Source organism: Epinephelus fuscoguttatus, linkage group LG5 (genome assembly GCF_011397635.1).
Source record: "Epinephelus fuscoguttatus linkage group LG5, E.fuscoguttatus.final_Chr_v1".
Classification (NCBI taxonomy): Eukaryota; Metazoa; Chordata; class Actinopteri; order Perciformes; family Serranidae; genus Epinephelus; species Epinephelus fuscoguttatus.
Window position 1 is genome coordinate 6,694,886 of NC_064756.1, and position 22,191 is coordinate 6,717,076.

The following is a 22,191-nucleotide window of genomic DNA, read 5'->3' on the forward strand; positions in this document are numbered from 1 at the left end:
AAGTCAAACTCATAATTACAAGAAAAAAAAGTCAAAATTACGAGATAAAACATCATAATTATGAAATAAGAAGTCAAAACTGAGATCAATTTATAATTAAGATAAACTGACATAATTGTGAAATAAAGTCATAACTATAAGATTAAAAGTCATAATTACGAGATGAAAAGTCAAAACTATGAGATCAAAAGTCATGATTATGAGATAAAATGTCAATTATAAGATAAAATGTCATAATTATGAGATGAAAAGTAAAAACTATGAGATAAAAAGTCAAAATTATGAGATTAAGACATAATTATGAGATTAAAAATATCAAAATTATGATATGAAAAGTCAAAATTATGCGATAAAGAGCCAAATTATGAGATAAAAAGTAAAAACCATGATGTTAGAGCCATTTTTGTATCTGTGTCCAATCAAGTGTGGGTCACTGGTTTCCACAGTAGGTGGCGTGTAGACAATGATGTCTGTGAAGGTACAAGTAGAGGAAGAGTTAATTACTCTACAGGTGTGCTGCTTACCAGGAGAAGCACACAGTTTTTTGACCGCTGTTTAGTGGCCTAACTTTGAGCCTTTTGTTTGTGTTGCATACCACTATAATGGTAATAAGTCTGTGTAGGTCGACAAAGGCTACATTGTTAAATGGACCGATTGTTGCAAATACTCTACAATTGAGCCACGCATGGATTCATTCAATGGAGCCGCCACAGACGACGCGTCAATTAGAAGTCCTGGTAGCAGCCCCTCAGTGGCTTTGGTGTTTTGTTTGGTAGAAATCAAATCATTACACATGAGATTAAGTCATGATTATGTTGTTAATGTTAAAACCGTGGCAAACTAACTGACTAGCTAACTTTAGCTGAAGACATCCATGGCTCGCTGAGTTGTTGCTGTTGCTAAATGGGAGACTAACTGGATGAAGTCTAACCTGTAAATCATTTTTTCCCCAAGTGTTCGAGTGGAAAATGGCAGAGCAAACTTCACAACAAGGTTTCTGGGACTTTCCTTGACAGCGAGGTGTGCCAGAGAAAAACAAAAACCAAACGCAACAAGACGAGGTCAGATTAATTTCACTTCAGTGGATTCACAGTTTAATAACCCAGAATATGATTATGGTGTATTTGAACACTGGAAATGATTTATTAGGCCAACTATTTCAGGGAAAATTAAAATTCTGTAACTCATCATCTCATTGAGACTCTCTGACTTTGATTGTGTCCATAATAAGAAGTTTGTTCTACTAACAGAAACCTTGGCCCAAACAAAGAGTGGGGAAAAAAAGCAGTTATTGTGCTAAAAATGCTTTAAAGAATTCAAGAAAAATTGAATTAGGATGGATCCATGAGGGAAAACAAGTGAGGAAACGTGAAAGTGGGGGCACCAGGGTACTTGAGGTATCCAAGAATTCAACCAAAGAAGACCTTTTGATTCTTGCCAAAGAGCTTTTTTTTCTCCAAATGATGAGTCGTAAAAAGGGAAATGGCAAGACTTCATTCACAATATTTATGTCCCTAAGGAATTTCAACTTGGTGAAGTCAGTACGGTCTACGGTTCTAGCACAACGTGTTTCGTAAGGACATCTGACTCAGAAGTAGATGGCAAGATGGACAAATACGGTGACACTTTAGGAGCGCAGCGGAGACAGACAGATTCTGATGAGCGCCACAATTGAAGTTGTTGATCCTTTCTCCCAGGTGTTGAAAGGTGGCCTAGAAGGTGTATACCTCTGCACGCCAACTGGATGACACTGTTCCAGTTATCATCAACGTTGCCCTTGCTACGTCCTCACCTGTGTTAGCAGATCATGTTGACCGTGCTGTCCATTCAAGTGGTAATGCAAACTATGATGAGGGCTATGAGTCACATGTGTCTCAGACTTCACTGAGAAAATCTGTTGGAGGAAATGATTTGTCAGTTCAAAGACGAGTCAGTTCAAAGACGAGTCTGTTCTTAGGAACCCTTTGAAGTTGAAAAGAGTGCAGATGCAGGTTCAGATGCAGATGGCGTGGCCAGGGATGCCTACGCTGCCTTTTCGACAGAATTCTTGGACTCTGCAGCAGAGGGGACAGAAATGAGGGTGCCGTCCCTGTCACCAAGGAGTGGAAGGCTGTGGGAAGAATATTGGCTAAGGGGTCACACTGAGTCAGTGTGAGAGAGAGCTCATAACGGCTGCTTTACAGCCGTTATGAGTGTGAGAGAGAGCTCATAACGGCTGCTTTACAGGACGACCTTGACAGTGATGGCCAGGATGAGTTATTAGATCTGCTGGATCGTCCTCCTTTAAGTAGCCCACAAACAAATAATACAACAACCAAAGTATGCTCTTGTTAACATGTCAGCGGCTGCAGGACAACTCCTGAGGTCCGCCATAACCACAACAGCAAAAATACAGGTCATGTATGCAGACAAAACTTGTAGGAAAGTCCTGAAGCAGATTGAAGCCAGTCCAGCGACTCCAGCTGAGAGACAAGCCCTCAGATTTTTACAGCAGTACATACACGGGTTGGATGAAGTGGGCTTTGGAGGGACTGGAACGTCGACCGATTGCACACACCTGCAGATTGGTTTAGTTACCTTGTACATATAACTCCTACCCAGAGCTACGCGCAGAGATGGAGAATGTACTGACGTGTAACTACGAGAGAGAATACATGTGCTGTGTGCACAAAAGGCAGGTTCCATACTCGCACTTTGAATGTAACCAAACTGCATTCTTTGGTATTTTAAACCTCAGGCAGAAGTCGACTTGAAAAATGTTTTGCGTCAGAAATTAAGTCCCTTTATGCTGAGTCCAAAATTGCACAAGTAACCTCGAGAAGTCGCTGAGTTGGTAGCTATTTAATTGTGTGTAACAAGCCATGAGGCAACCTGTCGTAATCATACATCAGCAAAATCATATCTGAGTAATGAAAACAGATCGTAAGGCTCAAAGGCTGTTAGGATTGCTGGTTTCTCTTAATGTTACAGCAAACCCAGAGGCCAGTTTGTTAGTTATGGGTGGTTGTTTGACAGAAAAGAACACAATGTCTCAACAATCTTTTTTTTCTGGTTGTAGTTCCATACAGGAAGGAGCTGTAATGCCTGTCGTGTTTCACAACCGTCCACTTGTGCTCTTATCAGTATTTTTTTGGTGTGCCCCTCAGACATAGTTTGAAATTGTATTTCTTATTTCAATACCCCCTTGTCAAGGGGAGTCCCCTGAGAGATGCTCTTGGTCTTTTTACTTCTTAAAATCCCCACCATTGTTAAGTCCTTTGGCTATGATTACTTGAAATAGTAAAACTCATCTGGTTGCCTCTTAAAAATATTCGCATCTGCTCCACTCAACATTTTCTTGTGGTGTTTTCAAAGGGATGTGGCTGGCCCCTCAGGTTGCGTCACTTGAAAGTTGACAGAGTGAAAGCACTCTGTGGTTTGAAGTTTACTCAGAGTTATTGTTGCCAAAGTGAGTTTGCCTCTAGTTATGAGCAAAAGAGATTTTTCATACAAATGACTGACAGTGTTGCTCCTGGCAGGGGCTGCCCCAGTTAAATGTTATGTTCACTTTGGCTGTGAAAATTTGTCACATGTTAAATGATTGTACTGACAGTGTTCTACTTTTATGTTGGTTGACTGAAGTGCCGTTAATTAAATGTGTTCTTCAGTGCAGCTTGGGTCAATTCTTTGTGTGTTAGGTGCCAGTGTTTTTTATTAATACGGATTCAGTTGATACAACAGTCTTCAAAACTTTTTTTTTTTTTTTTTTTTTTTTTTTTTTAGCACAAACACAGGTGAAAAATCTGTGAAATTATATATATAGCCTGTTAAATCCAATCCAAAGCTATGTATTTTTTAAATAAAAAAAATGAAGTCATGGCATCCGTCTAAAAATAAAATGCCCGTTTTGGTGTTTTGCTGGTTCCTTTTTGCCATTTCTCATGTGTAGCAGACACGCTGGACAAACAGGAAGGGAAAGTGAAGTGTCAAAATAATGAGTAAAATTCCAAGACAACAGATCAGTCCTTCAAACGATGAGGCTTATAATAACTTTGCTAACACCACATTACACAGTAGGTCTACTTAATACTGTAAACTGTATTCATAATGTCATGACGTGCTCTTTTGAGTGTGCACTAAATAACACTTACGGCCTCTACAGTGGAACCACCAGTAAATCATTCACACTAATGGTGGCACAAACATTGTAAATTCTCCTGTAACATTGCTCAGGGCTGGAGGGATACGTCTTTTGTCACCTGTGTGACATCCCTCCCTCCTATGCTTTTTGCTCATATGGTTGGTTTGGCTCCTTTACCGAGTAGCCACCGAGCAGAGCAGGGATGGACATCAGGAAACTGCCTACACCTGAGTAAATAGGCCTCAGTCTATTTAAGGTGCTGACACACCAGGCCGATGGTCAGCTGTTGGCCAATGTCGGGTGCTGGTGAGCATCTGTCGTCCTAGTTTTTGCGGTGTGTCCTGCACCGTTGGCACTAGTGGGACACCTGTTAGCAACTTTTTGGCCAATTGAGCATGTTGAATCGGCGGCGGAGCTTGTCGGTGAGAGAGATCACTCTCATTGGCTGTTCAGGTTTTATTTCCTCGCCCTTGTAGCGAGTGTAGTGAAACCAGGGCTTCCTCCTCAGGCTCCACTTGCTCTCCGTTTGGATCCAACCGGAGCACCGAGCCCTGGTTTGTTATTCAGGTTAAAGTGGGAAGAAGCAGCGGGTTTGTCGGGCAGCTGAGTGAAGTGGAGCCTGCGGAGGAAACACCGAGACCGTCTGAATATAATAGTCCGTGGAGGTGCTGCGGTGCTCGGCTGCACAGATAGGAAACCCCTTGGCTGACAGGATGTACCACTCTCTCACTCTGCTCTCTCTCACGCAGGCGCAGAACGTACGTGCCACTTGGCCGTCGGATGACACAGGGCGACGTGAGGCGATGCAACAGTTGGCTTTCGTCGCCCATAGTTCTTTGATATTGGTGGGAACTGCCCATTGGTCCGACAGCCCATTGGTCCGACAGCCCATTGTTCCAACCATATTAAACCCATTGTTCTGAAGTCCCGTTGTTCCGAAATCATCATGATGCCCTGTGGTTAAGGTCTGGTTAGGTTTAGGCACAAAAACCACTTGGTTAGGGTCAGGAAAAGATCATGGTGTGGGTTAAAATGAAAAAGAAAGTGACAAACACATAAGCTGTGAGCCTGCTCCGCCTCAAGCCTTTCCCAGCTGACCCAGAGCTGGTCGTGGCGCACCATCAAGGTAGAAATACGCCCACCGTGAGCCGTTCAGCACCACGGACCGTCGGACTAATGGGATGTCGAACCAATGGGCTGTCGGACCAGTGACATGGACCCAATATTGGTTTGGTGTGTCCGCACTTTAATGTTTTCAAATGCAACTGACACAGGGCAATGTGAGGCGATGCAACAGTTGGCTTTTGTTGCCACTAGTTCTTTGATGTCGGTTTGGCGTGTCAGCACCTTTAAGTGACTTCACCTGTAGGTTCCTTTTTTCATCCTCCAAGGCCTCAACCAGCTGGTTTGGCTAAGGCTGTCTTTTGTTGTCGCTGTCACACACTCTCTTCCACGCATTCGTAACCAACCTTAATGGTTAACATAATTATTGGTGCTTTACCTCAAGTTAAAAACTTAGTTTGGTTTAATTTGCGGGATGTTGTAACGAGTGAACCCAAATGCAGCACTCCAGAAGTCAGTGACAGTTGATAATGACCTTTTCTATACACAGAGTAAACAGGAACATGAGCTGAAGAAGATATTCTGGCAACAGTTCGTTCTTCGGGCTCAGAGCCCACACACAGTCTCTGGGTTCAGGGGCCACATTCGGAAGTGGGACCGAGAACGAGGACAGTTCAGTCTGCTAGCAGGCAGAGGTAACGGAGAGGGGCTTACTGATGGCGTGATCGAGAAGGCGAGGGGTCTGGAACCAAAAGAGCAGTCAAGGGAAGCACCAGAGCCAATGAGGGATGAACAGCAGGGAAGCAGAGGCCAGGCGATGGATCAAGGTGCCGACAGGTAGGTGAAAGGAGGACACACACACAAGGCAGCGTGTGGCGCCTCTGAGCTGCAGCAGGTGGGAACACTCACACTGAAACATCGTCGCAGGAGAGCACAACACAGACACAGGCTGCAATGTAAACAGGGTTTTTATCGGGAAATCAGGCAAGTCAGAAGTGCTGGAAAGTGTTTCATGTGGGTGTAGCTGTTGAGACAAGTACGAGGAGAGTGGAAAAACACTGAGAGAGCAGAGGCTGTGACAGATGTGGCATGTTGCTCTAACAGGTCTGATATTAAGGCACAGTAGAGTCTAGACTGGATGAGTAGCCTACATTTACAAAAAAGGAACTAAAACCTCAGTTTAAATAACGATGACATTGCAGCAATATGAAATGCCACTGTATCTGTCTTCATTATTGTGCAACATTAAGTTCTCTGAGAGGTTGTCAGACAGTGGTTAAACTCTGCCTGACTTCAGTCATGAGAGATTAAAAAAATAAAAAAGCATAAAACTGGTCAACCTTGTCTGCACTTCATCCGTGTACTCCAGGTCACATAACTACGTTTTTTTCCTACTTATATGCACAAGTGAATACAGATTTTCCCACTCTGAATGAATCCCTCCTGACTGAAATAAATACTTGTGTTGTCTGACTCAGGCTGGTCCCACTGGAGCTACTGACCACGCCAGAAAATGAGCTGTGTCTTTCAGCTGAGGCTATGTCATTATTCATCTGGCTTCTTCGTCGTTCACTGTTGCTTTTGCAATCAGTTTTATTCAGCGTTAGTTGGAAGAGTTTATGTGTAGCTTTCTGCTTCATTTCAGGCTACGACTTTGTTTTGAGCTGCAGAATAAAGTTAAACATTTGGCAGTGGGCCCTGTTTTGTCTTTTGGCTTGAGGAATCAGGCACCAGTAGGTTGTCATCCTTCAGTATCTGCTCCATCGAGCCGATTGTGTGCTAGAGGAAGCAGGTCAACACTGACACCTGGTGGTCAGGAAGCAACTTACATTTAGCTGTTGGACATCAAATGCATTGTTCAGTGCGCTATCAGGATTCTGGAAACATTATGTGCAGCACAACACTTCACATGTCCTGCAAAAGGCTGCCACTCACTCAGAACATATCAGCCAATGTGTCAAAAGCATTAACAGAATCAACTACCAGCTGAAGACATTCATACTCATAAGGTACATGCAGTTAAATTTAATACCTTTCAAGACATTTTTTTAAAGCACCGTTTCTGGTCTCTATGGAGAATAGGCTACAACGTCATTGTACATTGCATTCTGGGTATTAGCATCCATACTTTAGGACACACTTCTCTGACGAGGAGCTGGAAAGCGTCGCTGGGTAGAGGGGCGTCTGAGATCTTTGCCTGGCCTGCTGCCCCTGCGACCCAGCCCCAGATAAGTGGATAAAAATGGATGGATGTTTGTTGTGACTTGATGGATGTAACTCCAGTGTTCTCCTTTCTTTTAGCTCCGTTCTGGTCTCTGCCATCTTCTGCGAAAAAGGACCAGTGGCTGTATTCACAGACACTCCGAGAACACTTTCAGAGAGCTCGTCACTTAGCTTAAAAAATTCTAGCAAGGAGTCCAAGATTAGGAGTGATTTAGAAGAATTCTCAAAGCAACTCCGAGCAAAGAAGCTCCTTATCTTAGTGAGGAGGTGTGGATAAACCTGCTGCCAGGTATGACACATTCTGTTAACAGATGTGATTGGTTGTCTCATCATGCATCTGCAAGTTGTGGACAACCAGTGGAAATAAACTGCAGCACAATATGAGACGTTTATGTAGTCACACTACAGACGCCCCTCAACTCAATGAAAAGAAGTTTAATGATAAGACAGAAGGGAGGGAGGAAGAAACATGGAAAAAGATAGTGGGTTGGCATTTCCACACTCATTAATGGTGAGTATGTGTGAAGCCTGAGGCTAGATGCAAGCCCCACCACCGACTCCCACAGGGGGGACACCGATGACAAACATCCTGCTTCATGGTGTAGGAGACAGTCCATGCATCACATCTGCTTCTTATTCTCACCCTGCTTACGCTTACTCACTCTTTCTCCTGAGAAAAAGTCCCGCTATTGCTCTCTCTCACACACACAGCTGTTGTTGAACCATTAAAGAGGACAAAGCAGCTTGCACATAGTTTTTGTGCTCCTTGGTGGAGGAGCGGCGGTGCGTCCCCGCCAAATTCTCTGCTGATAAGCAGGCCTAAAAGGAATCTGTGGGTATTTTAATTGTTTTCAGCTGTGAAAAAAATGGAAAAGTGGCTCAAATGTGGGACACATGACGCTAAAATGGAAGGCTCAATATGGAGCAGAGAGAACAAAATGTAATTTTCCAGTCTATTAACAATTAATGCTGACTGAATACAACACATACATGCACAAGGAGGTAGAGGAGACAATGACAACATTCTGAGTTTTACAAGCAGCATCTATATTCCTAAAATCGGTTCAAATTGCTGGTTCACTGTGCGGTTGTTGTACGTGATTTCTACTGTGGGGTGTTTATTGTTGTGCAGGAAATAGGATTTGAAATGCTTCGACAAGTCTGTGTCTTTGTCAATCTGTCCGCAAGATAGGAAGACACAGACGGAGAGATACAGAAACTCTCCCTGAGCTCAGCCTTCAAGCGAGTGATTTCATCCTTCACTTGTGAAAAGGTAGGATGGCAGTTTGCACACACATCCATTGTAAAAAAGTGGGAAACCGTTTCTCTGCTGCTGCCTTGGTGGACACGGGTTATTTCACTAAGAGCCCAAAATGTCAGCCTCATGGTGGTGCCAGATGAAAAGTCATGGGATCACCAAAGTCCAACTCATCGTTTCATGGAAATCCATCTGGCGGATGTTGAAGTGTTTCAGTCTGGACCAAAACACTGGACTGACCAATTGGCGACAGACAAACATTGCCATCCCTGGGGTCACGGCGCTAGCAGAGCTTAAAACTGAATGACACAAAGGACTACTGAGGGAAGCCACCCACAGACCGATGACCACTCTGACGGAGTTCAAGGCTTCAGAGGCCTTGGAGACACTGTGTCTGTGTGCAGCAGCTGGCCGGGTGCTTCACCACACCAGTCAGAGCTTTATGGGAGAGTGGCAAAGATAAAGCAGCTCCATCTCAAGAGACCAAAGTCAGCTGGAGGAAGACTCTGGTGAGACCAAAACTGAGCTTACTGGCCATCACATTAAACGCCACGTGTAGACTCGGAAGCTTGACAAAGGGATAGTGCAGATTTTTTGAAGTGGCGTTTCATGGTGTACGTAACCACAGAGAGTGTATTAAAGACAGGAGATGGTGGTTGGAACGGCCCCAGTTTGGAGAAGCAGGCTGGAGTCCGGCCTCTAATTTCCAGGGCTGGTACCTGCGGTTATTCCACAGGCTAGTTAATAACATGTCGGGCAGGAAATCCAAAGTGTGGGATCATTTTGAGAAGGTGAAGGACGAACCCAAGGTGATATGTAAACTCATCTTCATTGGTCGACTACAAACATGACGTATCATCTGAAACATGGAAGTAGCTACATGCCCATTAGCCCACAGCGTCATTGACAGGCGGCTCGCTCAGTGTGTGACGTGCATCACTGTTTTTCTCAGTGGAGTCTGGTTTTGAAGAGAGCGATTGAACGGCTATATTTTCCTGTAGAAAATCACTGTCCAACAGTGAAGTGGTCAAAATACTCTCAACATAGTGTACACCTAAAGTGGGACTTCTTTTAAATGCTTAAGACACATTTTGTTGCTGACCCTTCTATATCAGTGGGCGCCCTATCTTTCATGTGACAAACTGGCACAGAAAGAAAACAAGACACACACTAAATACTCTGGTGAGGGGAAGGATAACGAGACACAAGGTAGGCTAATCAGGGCGGGACAGACAATCACACACAGGTGAGGTCATCACAAGGGAGGGAAAACACACAGGGGCCTTATAACTAGTAATCAGCGTGCACTGAGGCCCGTGACAACTGCCTCACACCGCTACTGTAAAGGCTGTTACTCTGTCAATACACATCATAAACTCTATGAGTGTATTCCCTCTGGCCTTTATTGTTGCTTATGTAGGTGTGGCACGCTGTCATTGCAGTTAGTTGTGGGACTGAGAGTCTGTAGTGCCGTTAACAGCCTGTGTTTGCGTGTGAATGTGTGTGAGAGGGAGAGGCAGGGCTGGGTGATGCAATACACACATGAGCATCACCTTAGGGGAACAGAAAACCTGAAGCTGAATCCTCACATCCTTCCCTGTTTCTTTTTTCGTTTCTTTGTTTTTTCATTTTCAGGACAAAGAAACTGAAAAAGAAGAGAGAGAAGCTTCAGTTACTGTCATTTAACACGCGATAATTCAGTCTGAGGATCTTTAAATGGAGTCCTTGATGTTTTAGGGCAGGAGTAGTGGCTCCCTGTGGCTTTGGCAAAGAATATTTTCATGTTTGTCATTGGCCTTGAGTGATTCTTATACTCTGAATTGTAAGAATGTGAGGCCTCTACACAGAATAAGAAAAATGTTTTTAATGTGTCCTCTCTGACGTGGTGGTGAGTAGCACAGGAGCTCCACAGGGGACTGTTCTGTCTCCTTCCCTGTGCACCTTGTACACCACAGACTGTCAGTATGACTCTGGTTCATGCCACCTGCAGTTCTCTGACGAGTCTGCAGTCGTCGGGTGTTTAAGTGATGGACAGGAGGAGGACTACAGAGCACTGGTGGATGATTTTGTGGAGTGGGCTGGAGGAAACCACCTGTTGCTGAACGTGACCATGACCAGGGCGATGGTGAGCGATTTTAGAAGGAAGAGGAGGGCTTCTTCTCTTCCTGTTCAACAAGTACCTCGGCATTCTCATAGACAACAGGCTGAACGTGAAGGCCAACACTGACGCTGTGTACAAGAAGGGGATGAGCAGACTTCCTGAGGACGCTGAGATCTGTCAATGTGTGCAGCAAGATGTTGGAGATCTTCCATCGGCTCTCTCTGGCTGAGCTAGCTATGGATTCTAGATCGAAAAAAAGTCTTTGAGAAACTGAAAATTGAACAGTGTGTGCACATATTCATCCCTGCAAAGTTAAAGTACCAAACAATCATGAATAGCCACCTTGTGATAAAACATATCAATAAAGGCTCATTTAGACCTATCAGTAATGTTGATGAGTGAATTTAGCCTCACTGTTACCCTCAGTATAAGGTTCGAATATGTTTTTCGGCTCCAGGCAGATTTTTTTTAAGTCTTTTTGGCCAAAAATGGCTCTTTTGATACTAAAGTTTGCTGACTCCTACTTTAGGGGCACTTTTCTATGATTATAAACCTCCACACCTACAAAATAATACTAAAAAGGGGTTAAATTATTCTGTTTCAGGCTCCTTAGTAGGCATTAAAAGTTTAAATGTGGTCATTTTAAAACAGGGACATAAGTGGGATAATTGGGACCCAGTCTGCTGTGTCTGTGTGTAAGAAAAAGAGGAGTTAACATGCTTAACTGAGTTATGGTGCTTTGGTGGCAATGACTGAATAATTATCTGCTCTGTTCTGCATCATCCTAATGATTTAATGAAGGCTGTCTCTAAAAATAACAAGATAACGATAGTCAGCCGTTCCATCACTTCATCTCCATTTCATATTCTTCTGCAAGAGTGCCCCCAGCTGGTGAAACATCATAGTGCACAGACACAAAAACCAAAAGGCTTGTATCAGTTCATAAGCATTTATTTTCTCCAAAAACACTACAAGGACTCCATCTGAAACTAAGCCTTCTGAAGTGACAGATACAACCCATATGTACAGTGCATTGCTCTCATCAAGTAAACCTACATCATTGACTGTGTTATGAACAGTGTCGATCACCAAGCTACGACAAACACATTTCAGTTTCGACAATCTTTCAAGTGAGTTCCAGGTTTCAGTACTCAAGTCCATGTTGGCAAGAGCGAGTCAAGTTCAGTCCAAAAAAAAAGAAGTCAGTCTCTCATTCTGTCCCCTGTAGGGTGAGTGGCGTCAGGAGGGGGCTCCAGCAGGGAGGGGCTCCAGCAAGGAGGGGGCTCCAGCAGGGAGGGGTCACCGCCAAATGAGGCCAAGTCAAAGTTATACAATGAAATATTATGGTATAAAACTAAACAGTGTTTATTTGTGTGTATTTATTGTATTCATTACTGACTCCAGCATATAGCTTTTCATGTGTGGGTAACCAAGGTGGTGAGCTGCTGCATACAACTTCCTGTTGGGATACATACACAGCTGAACTGAATAATTACATCACTAAAGGTTTTGCCAACATGTAGCCTAACATAGAAATGACCATTAGAGTCATATGTTTCACCCTCACCATGAGTATCTTGTCATTTAGAGTGATGTATAGAGAAAATAAAAATGGCCACATGTGGCTGAATGTGGTTTCATGTCCAATGCCCCCTCTTAATCACTGACATACATATCACATTGCACATTGCGTGACTTGTTACAGCCCTTTGATGGATATCATATCATGGATGTTTATGTTTTGAGGAAGTTTTGTTGTTGTTTTTAATAGAAAAGCAGTTGCCGATGGTTGGACAGTTTGGGCCTCTCTGACATGAAGGCGCCTGAGAACCTCCTGGTTTCTCTCCAGGTGATGTTTCTCATCTCTCGGGCCGCGGTGGTGTAACACACAGGTTTGTTTCTCTGCGCGGGTTTTCTCAGCCTGAATCATCCGCGCTGTTTTCGGACCCTCCCTTCATGTTCTCCTCAGACCCCTCCGCCGTGCCGCTGTCCGACTCCTCCTCTATGGCGAAGCGCGTGTCCGCGGAGGAGCACAGTGAGCTGATGCTGCTCTGCTCGATGCACAGCGCGCACGCCAGCGGGGACGGCAGCGCGCCCTCGTAGTGGAGGTGACCAAAGTGGTTGCCGTGGCCACCGCAGAAAGGCAGGGACACCTCCACTGAGTGCAGTCCCGAAGCAACGACCGGGAAGGTGAGGCTGTGCTTCTTGGGGAACGCGCCCCACTCCCGCTGCTCCTCCTCGTGCACGAGGCGCGTGAAGATGTTGGTCCTTCTCTTCTCCCTCCTCTTGGAGCGAAAGTAGCCGAGCATTATACCAGAGAGGAAGACTCCGTAGAAAGACATGACTATTAGTATGTACAGGTACGCGTTCCCGTCGCTTTTGTCCGCCTGGGAGTGCGCGGTGCTCTGCGTGTGCAGGGAGAGGCGTTTGGGGAAGGCCGTGGAGTTTTCCAAGTGCTCCATTTTTTCAGTGCAGTCTGTGTGGAGGTCCTGGAAGGTGAGCTGAGAAAGATAAAGAGGCACATTTATAAATTTGAGGATATTTTCCACCTTTACGCACGCTTTGCGCGCGCTTTACGCACAAGATTAGGTCCCCAGTGAGTGGGACTTGCTGTACAAGTCATTACAAAGTGATGAAAAACTATGAGAAGGAAAAAAAATGAGTCATCATACACACACAGCTATGACAATATAGACAAAAAATGTTTTCAACCTCTTGATTTGTTTAATGATGATGAAATGTCACTACTGGCGTCATGTGGGCAGAGCAAAAAGTGAACCTGGTATGCATTAACCTGGTCACCGCAATGAACAGCAAAAATAATACCAAGTATATTCTTAAGTTTCCATCAGGACACTTAAAAAACTCTCACTCTTCTAAAAATATTGTTGATTTTAAATTAATATTATCATAATTATTTTATTAAGTTTTGTACCCATGTTTTAATTTGGCATCTCTGTATATTTTGTGTTGGAGAAGACACTTAAAACTAGTTTAGAAAAAGCTGCCAAAAGTCAACACTAAATGTTGTAGTTTATTTAAAACTAACAGTCTATAAAAATATATAAACAAAAAGTGTCTACTCACCAAACTGAATCGCTACGTCTCATGTGAACCTTTACTACTTGTGTCTTCCTGCAGCTCCTCTGGAATTTGGCAGCACTTCCAAATGGATGAAGTTATTTATACAGAGACCAGGAGTCACGTGGTGAGGACAGATTGTAAGATGAGTCCTACGTCTATGGAAGCCCTGAAGGGACGAATAAGAAAAAAAAACTCCAAACATATTTTAACATTAAAACCTCTGAGGGGTTCTAATGAAATCACCAAAGCTCCCATGAGTATATCAGACTTTCAAAGTTACTGAGCAACTGAGAGGCCAACAGAGGGAGACCCAGGGGGACGTGATGGAAAATATATATTTACAGAGAACTGAGAAACTGGTGATAAAAAATGAAATAATAATAGAGTCAGTCGCACTCTGTCAGTGCCTCCTATTTTTCATCAAGTCTCTGTACTATGCAAACGATGAATACACCTACTCTCCTCTTCTCACAGCAGGTTTCAGTGTCCTTAAAAATGATAGAGTTTAGAATTTAACCAGGTCTGCAAACACAAATGAGAACATCATGTATTAATCTACAAATTCATGTAAATGAAGTCACAGCGTCTCACAGAAAATGGCAGATACTTACATAGTGCCGTGCAAAACATTACAGTAAAGTAATTAAACATAAACTAGACTCTTCTGCAGTCTGAAAAAGGTGGAGGCTGAAGCTACAGCTTTTAACACCTACACTTTTAACAGCACATCATATTTAGAAATCAACAACAATACAAATCAAAACAGGCAAACGAGACAAAGTACCAAAAAAAGTCTGATCATTTATTTTTATATTTGCTCAATATGTTATTTTTAAGCTTTTGTTTAAACCTACTTCATGTTCTCTTTATTTTTTCAGTTCCTCACTACAGATGTTCCACAAACTCACTCCTTTAACTGACATGTGCACATAAAAGAGGCCCCATCCTGACCCTCTTCATCATCGACGTGCTTAACTGGACGACTGAATGAATGAATGGAGGAATGAATGAATGTCCACAGCGACGCCCACGGTCGGGTGAGGTTCCCATTTATTACCGTCACGTTCAGAGCAGGTTTACATCGTGGCAAAAAGTTTTATGGAATGATCTGACTAATTGTGATAGTTCTGGCTGGTGCAAAGTGGCGTCTTAGGGAGCGGTAAAAACCGTGCAGTCTCCCCGTCACCCATGCATAAAATGGCCGCCCAGCACACCTGAGCTTATATACTGATTACACCCATCATGACGTGGACCCAAACCACCACCCTAATCTGCACTGCCACCCAGTGACAACTTGAAAAATAAACAAACAGACAGACTGAAAATAAGCAGACAAATAATGGCTCCTACACCACCAGTGTCTAGACTCCAGATGGGGGGCTCCCTAATCTTCTAACTTTACCACCCTCCTGGAATAGATGACGTCATGATGGGGTCTGGACTTTTCACATTTCTCATACTAATGTGCACATGTAAATAAATATTTTCTCTCAGAACAAGTCTCTCCTGATTAAATATTATTGAAGATGATCCCTTATGAGTATTTTACACACCCCTCTAAATGTTGGAGTTCAGGTCAGGTGAGTTGGCTGTTCAATCAAGCACAGTAACTGTGGGCAGGTGTTAAGTGCTGCTGGAAAAGGACATCAGCATCTCTACAAAGCCTGTCAGCAGACAGAAGCATGACGTGCTCGAAAATCTCCTGGCAGACCACTGCGTTGACTTTGGACTTGATGAAACACAGTGGACCAACACCAGCAGACATGTGACATGGCACCCCAAATCCTCACTGGACTTTAAGCAACTTGGACTCTGTGCCTCTCCACTCGTCCTCCAGACTCTGGGACCTTGATCTGGACCACCAAGACCACTGCAAACTGCCAGTCCTTTCAGCAACGACCCTCTGTGGGTCACCCTCTCAGAGTATCTTCTGGACAGCCGTTAAATCAGCAGTCTTCCCCATGATGTGGTTGTGTGTGCTGAACCAGGCTGACAGATTAAGGGCTCAGGAAACCTTTGCAGGTGTTTTGAGTTTGTTAGCTGATCAGAGCTCTCTTCAGGCTCTTCTCAAATTCACAGGTGGAGAACGTGTTTTTACTGGTTGACATAACTGTTGTTGATTTTTACTGTGATGGTTTTTTTGTCGTCATTCTAAGGGTGGCTCCCCTTCCTTTAAAACTGTGATCTCAACATGATTTAATTTGACTGAACTCTTCCCTTTTCACCAGACAGCCAAGCATCAGCGTGACAATTCTGGGAATGTACAGTACGTCTCCACACTGTCATAAATGCTGAGTATTAATTGTTGAATTGGATTAGGTTCTGATCACTCGTGGCTATTATTGAATCAGTGAGAGCTGATTTCACCCCTCAGCCATACAGACATAAATAAATGTCATCATCTGTCTGTCGTTTGGTCACGTAGGCATCGATTTCTAAATGCTGAGTATTAATTGTTGAATTGGATTAGGTTCTGATCACTCGTGGCTATTATTGAATCAGTGAGAGCTGATTTCACCCCTCAGCCATACAGACATAAATAAATGTCATCATCTGTCTGTCGTTTGGTCACGTAGGCATCGATTTCACACCCAACCATGCTGATGTGCTGAATACAAAAAGATTACAGCTAACGGCAGAGACAATAAAATGCTCCTGCATGTAGACCAAACACACTTTATTTACTTCATTTGGGCATATTTTCCAAAGGCAAATTACAAATAAATAACTGGATGCACTTATGTTACAAGGCAGGCTCTCAGTACAGAGAGGGAGTGTAGCTCTAAAACAGGTTTACATCAATAAAGCTTACGTTAAAATCGAGGGTATACATGTGCTTCCTCTGCCGATCCCAGCTCCACATCCACATATACTGTACGTACACGTCAGGAGAAACATCAAATGAAAAATCAGGCAGGAATTAGAAAGGCGTGACTCAGAATCACAAGAGAAGGCAACAGGTGTCACATTGTGAGGGATGCTGCTGGGGCCATGTTTGTGCCGTGTATGGACTCCATGAGTCGCTCACACTTAGTCATACTCGTGCAGATGTGTGACTTAAAGCTGGTGATGACAGTCCTGCAGAGTAAATGTTTGTCACACACACACACAGACGTCGCACTTGTCAAAGTGTGCTAATTTCTCCAACCCGCCCACGCACAGTGAGAAAGTTATATTTAGGTCCTATCTGTAATCAAATGCCTTATTAGGACAGATATGATACATTTTCTTATTGCACTAAGATTTATCAAACATGACAATGATTACACAGTCATTTCATCTGTAATACAAGCAAGTAAATGTGCATTATTGGTGCACAATGTGTTCTGTACAGCACATAAAAAGTATCACTGTAGGAAAATAGAACAGACTAAACAGTGCAAATTTGTTCCTTTTCTTTTTAAATAAAACTACAAGGTGCAATTTATTCATTTTCCTAAAAAAGGATGATGACCTTCATGTTGTTGATAAAAAGATTTTTAGACCAGATATGTTCGCACTGTCACCAACCTGCTCTCATTTACCCTCGAATGACTTTGTGCTTTTGGTTTCAAGATGTGCTGACGGGAGAGACGTCCTGCGCCCGTGGGAGACAAAGTCTGACTGTGGGTGGGAGACAAAATAAACGACTGACAGAACTCAAAACATGGGGACAAAAACAGAAGGATTAACCGTGTCCTGACCTGCAGGAGGAAGGAGTGTGGATCCTTTAGGTTAAACGAAGATCAAAATGTACGAAATAAATTTTACACAAATGACCAATCTAGTGTCTCATGGGTGGGCACAAAGCAACGTGCTGTGGCACTCAGAGAGAGTTCAACAGACAACATCAGCTAACACACCATCTGTTTCATAACTCACATCTGGAACAATAAAGCTCCCCACAAAGAGGTCATACACCTGGACAGAGAAGGGTGAAGGCAGCAGTGGACAGGGACATTTTGTCTTTTCTTTTTCAGCCTGTCTTTAGTTACAAATTCAAGTAGAAGCCGCTTCCATGATGGAGTCGGTAACATCCTGTCCTTAACCTTCTTTCTTTACCACAGATTCAGGTTATTGTGGCTCGTATGTTCATGGGGAGGGATGTAAGGGAGCAGTGAGAGGGTTCTGGGAATGTTCACTCAAGTGTTGGTCTGTGCTTTGAGAAGGAACGATGCTGTGCTGGGTCTTGTTGTTATTTTCCGCCGTACATTCTCTCAATGTCGTCCTGGTAACGTGTCTTCAGCTCCTTGCGTTTGAGCTTGAATGCGTCAGTCACTAGTCCTGTCTCCGGAGTCCACGGCTCTGGGCTCAGACAGATCTTGCGAGGGATCTCAAAGCGCTCTAGCTGGGCTGCGACAGAGGAACACAAGACATTAATTCAACCCTAAAAAGTTCCAACATGGTGAAACCTCCTCTTTGACCTCCTCATACCTGCTAGAGCAGCCTCAGTGATGATCTTGAGGGCCAGCTCCTCCATGGCTTTACTGGTGCACAGCTCCTCCCATGAGCCTCGGATGCCGTACTGGTCGGCCAGGGCCAGTAACTGCTTCTGATTGGGCACCAGGAAGCCAATCACGTACGTCTCATCACTGCAGAGCGGGAGGAGTGGAGACGACATGAGGAACATCAAAGTGAAAGAAAAACAGTGTGGTTATTGAGTGACACTGGTTTTTGTGTGTAGTCTAGTGAGTGGATGTTCGGCCGAATGAGGGGCTGGAGCGAGTGAGATATTTTCCCATAAAAGGGAATGGGAATAAAACATTCCTGAGCAGAGTGTGAATAGTTTACAATCTCCAGATATCTTTAAAACAGCATCTGCAGCACAGACAACTGAATTAAAATCAGGCTGTATTAGTCAGTGTCACGCTGGCTGACACTATGGGGAGGTGTTTTGTGTGTGTGGGGTGGAGGAACTGGGCTGAATCCAACAATCCCACTTCTCTTCCCTTAACCTTACCCCTTGGTTTCAAGTACACTCGCCAGATAGATTCCCCTCAGCGACGACGGGGTAGTGTTGAGGGGCAGGGAATTTTACCCACAAACTGGGACGCCACTTCATGCAAATTAGCGTAACAGATGTGTTCACCTCCGCCACGTGTATCATCGACGTAGGCTTCTTGCACTCTATTCCAAAATGCCAGCTCCAGTGGTTGTACTGCCTATTTTGTTGGCTGTCTTCATCCTTCTTCGTTTAACAAATCAACGGAGAAGAAACGCAGCAGATACAAGACGCCTTTGCCAAGAATTGTGCGATGGCTTTCTCATGGAGGCTGCCATCTTCCTGGAAAACTCGCCTGGCTGGATAGTTTCGCAATGCATCCTGGGAAATTCAATCTTCCCCTCAGTTGAGATGGGTTCGTAAGTGTGCATCGTACGGCCCTTCAAATTAAGTGGGGATTTTAAGGGCTGAAAAGCACTTCCCTAAAGTTTGGGCCACCCTAGCCCTTCGCGAGAACGCTCAAAAACATGGGCTAATTTTGAGGGAAGTGTGAGTATTGGGACGGCAGGACTTCAGTTGTACGTTGTATTTACCGTCATCACATAAAGTCTGTGAGGGCAGAGACTGTACAGACAGCCCTCAAGATTGTTTTACTTGTTGCCGTGGAAATGTTCAGCTATCGCTGCTGTCATATTTATGTCATTTAAGTTGATGAACAGTGCCTACTCATCTCTTCCTGCAGATAACAAGATGTTAATCCCATGTATTTTCATTTTTGTGACAAAAATCTCTATATAACAGGCTGTGTTCAAAATCAGAAATGTTTGTAAATAAGGACTATAACTCAATAAATTGGGTATTACTGACATTAGAAACCTTCTTCAATTTTTGAGCCTATTTCACTGCACCACCTGATAGGCTGCAAAAATAAAATGCATTTTCAGTCCCTCTACAGCAAGTAGCATTTTAATAGACCTAACCTTCCATCAGTAACTATTGCACACATTCATACGTTTAAAACCCACAACGTCACATCCATATTGCAATGAAATGTGGGTGATTAAATCAGTGAAGTCTGCACCCCAAGCGGACTCTCTGGAAGTCTGCAGGAAGCCCGCTTGGGGCCCCTTGTGGACTGGTTGAATTGTGGATTTGGAGCCCTCAGCACTCCCGGACTTCCTGTGAACGTGCCCGCAAAGTCCGCAAGTCTACAAGTGCGGACATTTGGATTCAGTCAGTGGCTGTGAGTTTGGGTCTGATTGAAGGCAGGTGTGTCTGAGTGTGTCTCCTCAAGCTGAGCTCATTTAAGCATGTGCTGCAAACACTGCTGTCTCTCATTCTGGTTGTCCTCTCTCTGTCCTCCACTGATAACAGTCTCATCCCAGAGGGGCTGACTACGGTGGCCGACACGAAAACACAAAAATCTGAATAGTCCTACCGGGAGCCAATGTTCGGTCTGTCTGTTCTGGGCTACTGTAAAAACATAGCAATGTAACGGGGACGTCCGCAGACGAGGACCATGCAGCTCCCTTTGTAAATATAAACAGCTCATTCTAAGGTTCACAACAGTTCTTATTTTTAGGTGATGATACACTGAAGAACACATACTTACTATATTATATTTCATTTCCCCCTAAATCCTACACACTGGAGCTTTAAAAATGTGTTTGAGCAGCTATAATCATCATTTTTCCATCAGTGCGCACACACACACACAAACACACACACACACACACACACACACACACACACACACACACACACACCTGTTGGCATAGGCACAGATGTTGTCGACCAGAGGGCAGTTCTTCAACATGGCCTCCACCTTCCCCAGAGAGACGTACTCCCCTGCCTGCAGTTTCACCAAGTCTTTCTTGCGATCTGCAAACACAGCAGAGACAGCTGCCTGTGATAACGTGTACGTCCATGTGCACATCCACAAGCGTGGCCATGTTTGCGTGTCTTGAAAACAAGGGAAGACGCTGGGGGAAGGACCCATTTTTCCACTGAACTGTGTATATCTGACTAGTGTCATCTAGATAACAGAGAGAATTTGGGGGTTCTGGTGGGCTAAAGTAAACAAAGCTGTGAAGGAATTCTGGGAAGTGAGGTACAATCTGATTTGTTAAAAGGCTTCCTGCCAGACTGATGGATGGAGGTGGAGCAGAGAGGTTGTCTGGAAAAAAGCATGAGTACTAATCTCCATTTGCTGTACATATCCTCTGCGCTACACTTCTCCATGTGACCCTCATCCCTCCATCCACCTCTCCTCACCAATTATCTTGAGGCACCCATCGTCGTGAAACTCTCCAATGTCTCCTGTGCAGAACCACCGCTGCCCGTTCTCATCCACAAAGAAATCCTCTTGGTTTTTGGCATCTCTCTTGTAGTATCCCATGGTTACGTTGGGTCCACCGATCAGAATCTCTCCTCTTGGATGTGGCCTGTCAGTGCTGCGGTAACCACCTGAAAGCAGGGATTCAATTCAGTGGAGTGCAAGTGAAAATGAAATAAAACAAACCTCCACTTGTTTGTATTTTTTTGTTCATTAATGTTTATTGAGCTTTAGTTTGTGTACACAACCATAAGTGTCATTTATATCAACCTACAACATTCTTTCCACAATCAAATAGGAAAACTGAGCAAAATGGTTAAAAATAAAACCGTCGTGTTCACAAATGTCTATTTTTAAAGGAAGGCACATATATACATATAAAATATTTTCAGTATCTTGAAATTCACGTATCAGTTAGTCCATATGTTTTTTTCCACTGTGTCATAAATCATCAGTGTCTTCCATTTACTAACAAAAACATTTTCTCCCACTTTAAGCTGATCATCATTTTTTCCATAGCACAATCCTCCTGAGCAGGTTGGAAAAACACATCACTACCACTGACATCCAGTTCGGTTTCAAACATAAACATGACACTGACGTGTAGTTTTGCTTTAAAGGAAATTTTAGATAAATATAATCGTTAAATCTCCACAATGTTTATGTGCTTTGTAGATGCCTCTAAAGCTTTCAATTGCATTAATTATGAGCAACTAGTCCATACCCATTGGTAGCTTTGTCACCTTCTACCTATGCCAGTCCTCAATGCCTATGTGCAGTTTCACATAGATTGACCACGTCAGTGAGTAGAAAAACGTAGGACAGACAGAATGACTGACTGACAGAATGACACACTGACAGTTTCCGTGATTATGTACAGCATACCATACCATGACTTAGTCATACCAAACATTAGAAAGAAACAACAACATTGGTCCACAGGGGGAGCCACAGCGATCGGTCGCATTTTAGCCATTTTGAAGCATTTTTCTGTTGTTATAGCGCCACCCAGTTGCCAATTAGAGTTAAATTTCTCCAGTCACCTTGAGGCGTCCTGTTCTACATATCTACCAAGTTTAGTAAAAAT

The 22,191-nt window shown here is 43.8% G+C and overlaps 2 protein-coding genes across 4 annotated transcripts in view; both read right to left on the reverse strand.

The window, feature by feature from the left end:
- Positions 1 to 11,690: 11,690 nt before the first annotated feature.
- On the reverse strand, positions 11,691 to 13,956 carry kcne4 (potassium voltage-gated channel, Isk-related family, member 4). The gene is made up of 2 exons (XM_049575524.1): positions 13,852 to 13,956; positions 11,691 to 13,265 (listed from the first exon to the last, which is right to left on the reverse strand). Exon 2 carries the CDS (start codon positions 13,224 to 13,226, stop codon positions 12,681 to 12,683), a length of 546 nt encoding a protein of 181 aa, XP_049431481.1. The 5' UTR covers positions 13,227 to 13,265; positions 13,852 to 13,956; the 3' UTR covers positions 11,691 to 12,680.
- Positions 13,957 to 16,411: 2,455 nt separating this feature from the next.
- Positions 16,412 to 22,191, reverse strand: part of LOC125888251 (fatty acid CoA ligase Acsl3-like) — a 46,634-nt gene continuing 40,854 nt past the window's right edge. For all 3 annotated transcript variants that reach the window (XM_049575489.1, XM_049575491.1, XM_049575490.1), the window contains exons 12-15: positions 21,044 to 21,235; positions 20,536 to 20,650; positions 18,262 to 18,419; positions 16,412 to 18,180 (exon numbers count right to left, since the gene is read on the reverse strand). In XM_049575489.1, coding sequence (XP_049431446.1) covers positions 18,023 to 18,180; positions 18,262 to 18,419; positions 20,536 to 20,650; positions 21,044 to 21,235 — 623 coding nt within the window. In that variant the 3' untranslated portion in view covers positions 16,412 to 18,022. The remainder of the gene's footprint in view (positions 18,181 to 18,261; positions 18,420 to 20,535; positions 20,651 to 21,043; positions 21,236 to 22,191) is intronic.

Coding starts and splice junctions, on each gene's coding strand:
- kcne4 (XM_049575524.1), bottom strand. CDS start 13,226: ATGGAGCACTTGGAAAACTCCACGGCCTTCCCCAAACGCCTCTCCCTG.